At 41.5% G+C, this 10430-nt stretch overlaps 2 protein-coding genes across 2 annotated transcripts in view; both read left to right on the plus strand.

The window, feature by feature from the left end:
• LOC307016992 (heterogeneous nuclear ribonucleoprotein Q-like) overlaps positions 1-10430 on the plus strand; it is a 144781-nt gene that overhangs the window by 77938 nt on the left and 56413 nt on the right. The gene's annotated exons all lie outside the window — the stretch shown is intronic.
• The window catches only part of LOC307014318 (uncharacterized protein), a gene marked incomplete at its 5' end in the record, with an annotated part of 34420 nt that overhangs the window by 23978 nt on the left and 12 nt on the right, over positions 1-10430 (plus strand). Inside the window, 2 exons of the mRNA XM_079642192.1 lie at positions 7543-7571; positions 8912-10430. The exon at positions 8912-10430 is cut by the window's right edge and continues 12 nt beyond it. Coding sequence (XP_079498318.1) covers positions 7543-7571; positions 8912-8986 — 104 coding nt within the window. The 3' untranslated portion in view covers positions 8987-10430. The remainder of the gene's footprint in view (positions 1-7542; positions 7572-8911) is intronic.

Here is a 10430-nt window from a genome sequence, read left to right on the forward strand (position 1 = left end):
CAACATCCTTCCACATAGCAGGCCACCAGAATCTGTGTCTCACAATGAAAAGGGTCCTTTTCTTTCCAGGATGACAGGTAAGTACCGACGTATGGGCCCAATGAACAACTTGAGATCGAAGTTGCTTCGGCACAAACAAGCGATTCTGAGGACACCCTCTAGGGACAGGATTCCCGCTGTTTGCCTGTTTGACCTTGACTTCAATGGGCCAGGTCACACTGCCTATCACTCGGTCTGGCCGCAGAATGGGTTCTGGACTCTTGGGGACTGGCTCAGGATCATACCTTCTGGAGAGTGCATCAGGCTTTCCGTTCTGTGAACCAGGTTGATATGACAGAGTGAAACTAAATCTATTAAAGAACAAAGCCCATCTGGCCTGCCTAGACTTCAGGCGTTTGACCTTCCTGATGTATTGCAGGTTTTTGTGATCCGTCCAGACCAGGAAATCCTGCTCCGCTCCCTCCAACCAGTGCCGCCACTCCTCCAAAGCAATCTTCACAGCCAACAGTTCCCGATTTCCCACGTCGTAATTCCTCTCAGCAGAAGATAGCTTACGGGAGAGATATGCACACGGATGAAGTTTGTTGTCCCCCGCTGACCTCTGGGACAGTATAGCTCCAACGCCGTCGTTGGAGGCGTCTACTTCCACCACAAACTGTCGATGGCGATCAGGTACAGTCAGGATGGGAGCTGTGGTGAACCTCCTCTTCAGTTCCAGGAAAGATTTCTCTGCCTGTGGATTCCACACAAACTGAACATGGGGAGAGGTAAGGGCATGGAGAGGAGAGGCAATAGCACTGAAATTGCGTATGAAACGTCTGTAAAAGTTAGCAAACCCCAAGAATTGCTGAACTTTCTTTCTGGAGTTTGGCGTTGGCCAATTAGCCACGTCACTGACCCTAGCTGGGTCCATTTCCACCTTGTTCGGGGAAATCACAAAGCCCCAAAATGCCACAGAGTTCACATGAAACTCACATTTTTCGGCTTTCACAAACAAATGGTTAGCCAGGAGTCTCTGAAGAACAAGGTGCACATGGTTAACATGAGTATTCTCATCAGGAGAAAAAATGAGAATATCATCGAGATACACAAAACAGAAAACATTCAGGAAATCTCTTAACACATCATTAATGAGAGCTTGGAAAACAGCAGGTGCATTACAAAGTCCAAAAGGCATCACCAAATATTCGTAATGTCCCGTAGGTGTATTGAAACCTGTTTTCCACTCATCCCCCTCCCGGATGCGCACAAGGTGATAAGCATTCCTTAAGTCAAGCTTGGTGAATATCTTAGCTCCCTGTAACAGTTCGAATGCCGTAGAGATGAGTGGAAGGGGATATCTGTTCTTAACTGTGATCTGATTTAGTGGACTGTAATCAATACAGGGCCTTAATGAACCATCCTTTTTCCCCACAAAAAAGAAACCTGCTGCTGCTGGGGATGATGATGGCCGAATCAAGCCAGCTTTGAGTGATGATCCGATATACTCTTCCATGGCCTCCCTTTCAGGACCAGAGAGAGAGTACAACCGCCCTTTGGGGATAGTAGAGCCCAGGAGAAGGTCTATGGGGCAGTCATACGGTCTATGGGGAGGCAAGGAAGTGGCTCGTGTTTTGTTAAACACCTCCTTAATGTCAAGATAACACTCAGGCACTTTGGACAAGTCAGGAAAGTCAGAATGTTTTGAAGAAGTGACACGGTCACTATCTGGCGCCTGTTTAAAGTTCCTAGATCTGTGCAGTCCACTTGAAACTGTATGAGAGGCTAAACATGAACGAGAGCACTCACTCCCCCACCCCTTAAACTTTCCTTTATGCCAGTCCACGTGAGGGTTATGTTTAACAAGCCAAGGGTAACCCAAAATGAGAGGATGTTGAGCTGAGTTAAATAAATGAAAACTAATATGGCTGATCTAAAAGGACAATGTTTAAGTTCAACTCTTTAGCCAGCTCCCAGTCTAACAAGCTCTCATCAGCCCCAGTATCAATTAATGCATCCTGAGTCACAGTTTTATCATTCAGTTTCATTTGTACCTGAATCAAATTTCTCGAGGGAGGGTCGAAAGAAGTCACTCGGCTCACCAGCGTCCCTCTTCCCGCTGATGAGCCTGATCTTTTGCCGGACAGGCTGCCAGAACATGCCCCTGCTGGCCGCAGTAGAAGCACCGCCACTCCCGTAGGCGGCGCTGACGCTCCTCCGGGGTGAGTTTGGCTCTTCCGAGCTGCATCTGTTCCTCCGCGGCGATAGGGGGTGCTGGTCGCTCTGGAGACGAAGTCCGGGTATTTCTCCGCCAACCGTAGTGCTCCCTCTGTAACTCCCGTCTGAACAGTGGAGTGGAAACTGCATTCTCTCCTTTCTCCCGACGTCTCTGTGCTAGACGTTGGTCCACCCGGATAGCCATGGCGATGAGCGAGTCCAATTCTTCAGGCAGCTCTAATGGAGCTAACTGATCCTTTATGGGATCCGCTAATCCATGCAGAAACGCATCAAAAAGAGCCGCTGAGTTCCATCCACTCACCGCTGCCAGGGTCCGGAATTCGATAGCGTAATCCGCCACTCTCCTCTGCCGTTGTTTGATGTTCACCAGGGCTCTCGCTGACTCTCTCCCGGGTGATGTCTGGTCAAAAATGTTTTTCATAGAATCCATGAATAGCCTTAAAGACTGGCAAACAGGCGAGTCTCTGGCCCATTCTGCTGCGGGCTGGTGTTTGAAATGGAGATCGCACTGTACCAGGAATGGACGACAGTTTCCAGAATCCCCGGAGAACTTCTCTGGCGAAGCGAGGCGGAGTGTAGACGATGGCATGGGTATTTGAACGGGGATCTCAGCAAACCCGACCTCCGCTGGACCGGAAAACTCTGCCGCAGGAACAGCAGGATGTGCCTAAGTATGTCACGCATTTTCTCCGCCAGGTGATTTATCTCCATTGTCACTGTAGACTGGAAGTTGTGCTGACCGGCATTTAAGTCCTGAACCCTTTGATTTATTGTTGTCAGCTGTCCCTCATGTTGATGAAGGAGTGTTCTTTGCGCCTGCAAGGCCGTCTTTAAGGTGGTGGTATCGGCTGAGTCCATCTTGTAACGTTGGTTCGTTCTGACACGAAGGACTCACAAAGACGCACGATTCTTTCTTGATTTCAAAAAATACCTTTTAATATACAAAAAGGTTTTAGGATCAACTAGGACACTCAAAAGTTCGCTAGGATCAACTAATAGTACAAAAAGACTTTACAAAGAAAAGGGTTTCTAGGATCTACTAGGATACTCAATAGTTCACTCGGTTCGACTAGTATGCTCAATGTTACACGAGGGAGTACAGACATGGACTTGGTGTAGAGACAAGACGAACCGACAAAAGACAAAAGGAGAGCAGGGCTATAAATACACACAACGGTTAATGGGGCACAGGTGAAAACAATCAGGGGCGGGGCTGGGGATGATGAGCACAGGAGACACACAACGACAGGAAGTGTAGCCAAACTGAAAAGAGAGGGTAGAGTCAATAACAACATAAAATGCAAGGCCACAATAATAAACAATAAACTCAAATAACTCTAACGCTGAAACCTTACAACTACGTACTGTTCCTTTAACTGAGAGTGATGAGTTGTGTTTGTAACGTGGTGACTTTAGTGAACTCTTGCTCACTAAAACCCACTTAGCAATATTCTTTAAAGTGATCGTCACACTCACTATGAACACTTCAGTTAGTGATGTGGATCTGTAATTAACTCTGGTTTTAATGTGTGGTTAAAAGATTCATTAAACAGATCAACCAGAACTCTAACTCTTTACCTTTTTATATAATACATCATTATTCTGTCAGCATTTATTTATCCATTGTCAGACCTGGAGATGAAGTCACTTTGCCTTTTGACGATGTGATAGATGATCAGGATAAGTGTGAGAGAACTACCTGGCTCTTCAGTGGTTCAGGAAGTAGAGTGACGCTGTTTGAAGACAGACAGATTCACAAAGAAGCCAAAGCTAAATCAGACAGACTGAGAGTTACAGAGAAATGTTCTCTGGTTATAAAGAAGGTCACAGAGGAGGATACTGGAGGTTACACCTGCAGACAGTTCAGATCAGGAGAAGGTCCAGTCTCTGGTGTTCTTCTGTCTGTTGTTTCCAGTGAGTATTTACATCATGATGTTTCAAACTGTCTCTATAGAGCAATATACTGAAACATTATAATAATAATGATTTCAGTGATGAAGTTAATGTTACTCTTGTTGTCTTTCTCTCTCAATATCTCCATCTTCAGTGACTGAACATCAGGACAATGATGAGGTGACGTTAAACTGCTCTGAGTTGACATATAGAGACTGTAGACTCTCAGTGAAGTGGCTGCTTCTGGGTCGAGATGTGGTTAAAGACTGACTACTCTTTTTACTTACACATCAAGGTTTGAGTTGTTTACTTGTGAAGTAACTAATGTAAGAGTTAAGTCCACAGGAGACGTACCTCAGTTTCCCTTCAGCCCTCAGTCCTCAGGTGAGGTTCTTGGAGAGTCCATCAGAGCGTCATAGAGGAAGCTCTAAGAATGGCACATCGAGGAGAGGCTAGAAAACCTGGCTAGGTGGCTATAGACCTTTCAAATCCCCTGATCAACATCCTGTCAGCTTTCAGGTTGGTCCTCAGGTTCAGTCAGCGCTTCATCTGTTGAGCAGAACCCCATTTCTCCAGTTCTTCCTTGGCTCCAAAAACAATTACCTCATTTTAATCTTTATTTGTATAGAAATGTATTTATTAGGATAAACCCCTTGAGATGCACCATCTAGTTTTTAAGGGGGTCCCGACAAAAGCAAAAATAACAGAATGCAAAGCAACAACAAACCAGTCTGTTAAAACTCATCTCTGCAGAACATGAAGCTCAGTCAGATGAAACATCCAGAAGAATCTGCAGTGTGTCGAGCATGAAGCTATTTCAAAACAACATGAACACAACACCGGCTAATACACGTGTTTAAAAGTAGGCCATTCAAGTGAGTTTCATTAGACGCTCGTTGAGTTAAGCACTTACCTTATCTGCTCAGCATCAGAGGGTAAAGCCACAGGTTAACCAGGTTAACCACATCCTCACAGAAACACTTCCCCTTCAGTTCTCAGAAGAGACATAAAGAAGCAGCCGGGGAGAGACTCTGACAGTCGAGAGCCAGAGACCGAGAGAGAAGCACGATGTCTGAATTCAGAAGGATCATGATGTCTTCATTCCTGATGCTGCTGCTCCACTTTCCAGGTGAGGATGCAGAGAACACACACTGTTTACGACTGTTAGTGAAAGCTAGTGAGGGCGTCTCTCAATTGAAATCGATGTATCCTTGGGCAAGATGCTGAACCCCAAGTCTCTCCCAATGGGGAACGGTGTGTGAATGATACCTTCTGTCGTGGAGTTTGAATCTGTTTCTACATTTAATATCCACTTTCCTCTATCGGGGTGTGGGTTATGACGCGCCTCTCTTTGCTTCATAACTAACTTTGCAGAGATCGTTGTAGCGTTGAATCACATCAGGTTTATTCTTTGATGAAGGCTGCATACAAACATGAAGACAAACTTCCTCGCTTCAAAGTAACTCAAAGTTCTCCGTATCAAAAAAGAACAAAACGAACACGGTCAAAAGACTCTACCGCTTCCTGTCTAATCACACCCTCAGCTGTGAACCAACGTCATGCCATATATAGACATGCACGTGATATCTGACAGCAGATAAGAGAGACTTAAACTAACATCTTTTAAAGCGTAGTGTGACTCACTAAAATAAATAGTTAAGAGTTTCCTCTAAAGCCTTTTAGTAATAAGACAAACATTCAAAGCATAATGAAGAAAGGGAAATGTCTCTAACCCCTTCAGTGAGCAAGGGGCACATTGCTCTGTATGAACTGAATGGGTGACTTGTTGTATGTAAAGCTCTTTGAGGGGGTGAGAGACTGGACGAAGCTCTTTATAAATACAGTCCATTCACCATTTACCAAGTACATGAAATAAAACAGCTTTAATATCACTAACGGTACTTTACTACGTACTGTTCCTTTAACTGAGAGTGATGAGTTGTGTTTGTAACGTGGTGACTTTAGTGAACTCTTGCTCACTAAAACCCACATAGCAATATTCTTTAAAGTGATCGTCACACTCACTATGAACACTTCAGTTAGTGATGTGGATCTGTAATTAACTCTGGTTTGAATGTGTCCTTAAAAGATTCATTAAACAGATCAACCAGAACTCTAACTCTTTACCTTTTTATATAATACATCATTATTCTGTCAGCATTCATGACCTCTATATTTATTTCTGATTTTTTTCCCCCAACAGCTGCAGATGGGAAACTTTACTACCGTACTGTCAGAGCTGGAGATGAAGTCACTTTGCCTTTTGACAATGTGATAGATGATCAGGATAAGTGTGAGAATACTACCTGGACCTTCACTGATTCAGGAAGTAGAGTGACGCTGTTTGAAGACGGACAGATTCACAAAGCAGCCAAAGCTAAATCAGACAGACTGAGAGTTACAGAGAAATGTTCTCTGGTTGTAAAGAAGGTCACAGAGGAGGATGCTGTTCTTTACATCTGCTCACAGTTCAGATCAGGAGAACAACAAGGTCCAGTCTCTTTTGTTCTTCTGTTTGTTGTTTCCAGTGAGTATTTACATCATGATGTTTCAAACTGTCTCTATAGAGCAATATACTGAAACATTATAATAATAATGATTACAGTGATGAAGTTAATGTTACTCTTGTTGTCTTTCTCTCTCAATATCTCCATCTTCAGTGACTGAACATCAGGACAATGATGAGGTGACGTTAGACTGCTCTGTGTCGACATTTATGTGGTGTAAACACTCAGTGAAGTGGCTGCTTCAGGGTCGAGATGTGGATAAAGATCACAGAGATATAAAGACATCACAGTCCTTCTGCTCTGCCTCTGTGACATTTAACACTTCTCTCTTTAGTTACACACCAAGGTCTGAGTTGTTTACTTGTGAAGTAACTGATGGTTACACAGAAGAAGTTCATCTGTTTCCCTTCAGCCCTCAGTCCTCAGGTGAGAACATGATGTTTAAAATCACTTCTAACAGTCTTGTTATTAGAATATACTGAAACAACACATTTACAACATCTCACATTTATCAGGGATTGAAAGAGTTTCTGAAATGTGAAGAGACGGATGGTTCTGATAAAAAGAGAAGCTCTTAATTGAGAAACCAGGTTAGAATATAATGAGTTGTTTCAAATCACTTCTCACACATTTAATCACAGATAATGCTTTTTGGGATTTTAGTTTTTTTTATCATTTTGTCATTTGGTTTATGAATTAAAAAAAATTTAACTACAGTTTTTTGCATGATGTTGTTTTATTCCTGAAGGTGATGCTACAACAACTGGAACACCAGGTCTCTTGAGGCTCATCCTGGTGTCTGTGGGGTTAGCAGCTCTCACACATCTGGACCAGAGCTAAAGGTGAGGGTTCATAGATTCAAGAGAAAAGACAAAGGAAACCGTGGAAGCTGAAGTCAACATGTTTGTCTGTTTGTTTTTTTCAGGGGGCAAAAAACAGATGAAAAAAAACCTGGTGAGTTTAAATATAAAATAATAGCTTGTTATATTTATTATTTTAATTGAACTGTGATTATAAGACAGGCAGAAGATTCAACAAAGGAGTAAAGTGTGCATGTTGTGTTGAAATGAAGTATCTCTGTGGGTCCCTTGAGCAAGGCACTAAAGCAGGGGTGTCAAACTCATTTTCATCACGGGCCACATTAGCATTATGGTTGCACTCAAAGGGCCGGTTGTAACTATATAAATATAAATATATAAATATATAATATATATATAAAATAATGTATTATATCACATTATTGCCGCTGCATTGGATTATTATCTGATAGGGTAATAACTTAGTAATTAACTATGTCTGAAAAGCAGAAGTCCAGGGCAAATAATTGCAAGTCTCTTCAGTGTACATGTCACAAAACGAGATGCATTGTGGGACATGTAGTTTATGGGCAACCTGCTTCTGTAAAGCGGCATGAAACCGTATAATAAACGTTATATTTTATATATATATATATTATATTCTTTGTAAGCTCTTGCGGGATCAAATGAAGTCGCGGGCCGGATTTGGCTTTAGTTTGACACCGCTGCACTAAAGGTTGGTTACTTGGAGAGGGTCGGAGTCCGACCCTTGTCAATTAACTACAGGGGTCCCTCAGGGCTCTGTTCTTGGTCCCCTCCTCTTCTCCTTGTACACAAACTCGCTCGGATCAGTCATTAGTCCGCATGGTTTTTCATACCACTGCTACGCTGACGATGTAAGATGTTGTGTTGAAATGAAGTATCTCTGTGGGTCCCTTGAGCAAGGCACTAAAGGAAGTACTGAGATATTGTACTTCATTAACAGCAATACTACAATGTAAAAATACTCTAATATATAAATATAATTAATAATACAAATATACCTACATTGAAAGTAGTGATGCTGCAGAATGTAATAATATAATATGTGATTATAATAAGTGATGTTTTAATGTGTATCACTTCCATTTGCAATGAATGGTTTATTAAAATGACTTGCATACTACTGGGTAGCTGAACTAGTTATATTTGTCATGTAATACATCATAGATGGAGATTTCTGCTCCATTTAAGAATGAAATAAATACTAAATAAAAAACAGGAATATAAAAGATGTTAAATCAAGAATGTGTAATAAAGATGAATGGATGTAGACGAGTAAAAAGTTCAACATGAAGCTCCAAAACAAGGAGCATTTAAAGTGTAAAGTAGCATTAACTGATGATAGTCAAGTCAAGTCCTTCAAATATGTACTGAAGTAGAAAACTGAGTAAATGTACTTAGTTACTTTCCAGCTCTGCTCTGTGTTTTTACCATGTCTCTGTTCCATGCTGACAGGAGCAGAATGATGAAGATGAAGATGAAGATGAGGTGAACTATGTAAACGATGGAGGGGCTTCTGCCTCTGTGTGACTGATCAACAACATCAACTCCCCTCAGAGTCCATGCTGTCAAACATCACCTCCTCATATGTTACAGGAGAAAACAGGAGAACCATGAGATCATTGGAACATTTCTGATGACTGAGAACACCTGAGCAGTGTTCATTTTGGCAGCTATTTTTGATTTAGTCTTAGTCTTTAGATGAAAATGGTTATTAATTTGAGTCCTTTCTATCCTTCATAGTTTTAGTCCAGTTTTAGTCAAAATGTTTTCTCTCTTTAAAATAATTCAGTTAGGCAAATACAGGAATCTGAAATTGGAATCAAGGGGACAGCATCAAGTGTTGAAATTCGTAAAGCAACATTTCACTCTCTTAACACTTTACTTTTAACGGTACTATTACTCTTAAAAATCTGTGTGCATGCCGCTGCAGCGTGTCTGTTAGGCCCCGCCCCCCGCACAGAGAGAGAGAGTTAGTCGCCGCTCCCCGCACACAGAGAAAGAGAGAGAGTTAGGCCCCTCCCCCGCACACAGACGACACACTTCAGAAACTCACCTCCATATGATAGGAAACACAGCTTATTATATTCATTCCTTTCTCACTGAACGTCCTTTAAGTGTGCTCTCACATCCCCATACATAGTTATACTGGATCTGATCTATAGTCTACAGTCTCTGGATAACATGTCAATATTAGCAGTACTTGTACTTACACCTTATACCTTCACTTCTCACTGTAACTGCTGCACATGTTCAAACATACAAGTGTTGGGTTGAATTCATAAAATATTTAAATTTTAAAATTATCCATCAAATGTTTTTGTTAATTGTGTTCTCTGGGGAAATCATTCACCCTAGTGTCGATTTAATAACTTTAATAAATGCTTTTATCTCGTTTTTCAATGAATGATTCATATTATGTCTTATAATTAGCATAGTGTGTACTTATACCTACAGTATATATATATACCTGTACTGCCTACTGTAACTGCTGCACATGCTCTATATATCTGATCAATAGTCTATACAATATATTTACTATACTCACTGTTTACTCTGTATGTATTCCTAAAGCTGAAATGCCTCCAGTATCTTAGGATGTTTTAATTAGCTTAAGTCCTAATGGAATATGTTTCTCCTTTTTTTTCTACGGCTTTAATGAAATATAATCCAAATAAAAAGAGTGCTTGTAATCAATGTTATAATGAGTTGTGTTTCTCTCTCTATCTCCAACACACTGACAACACAACGCTTTGTTGGGTTTAACCTCTCTTTGCCCTCTCTTGTGTGCTGTTGAATGAAGCGTGCGATTATTTGTGTGTTAGTGTGTGTGTTTCTTAAAGTGTCTGTGTGTTAATACACTGCAGCTCGACAGCACCACCCTCAGGTTTGTGTGTTTCTTTTTTTTACAATCAAATGTTTTACTTTTGGTTTGTCACTGGAGGAACATTTTATATTCTATATATTAAAAAAA

The sequence above is a fragment of the Notothenia rossii genome (genome assembly GCF_949606895.1).
Source record: "Notothenia rossii genome assembly, chromosome: 8".
In the NCBI taxonomy this organism is placed as follows: Eukaryota; Metazoa; Chordata; class Actinopteri; order Perciformes; family Nototheniidae; genus Notothenia; species Notothenia rossii.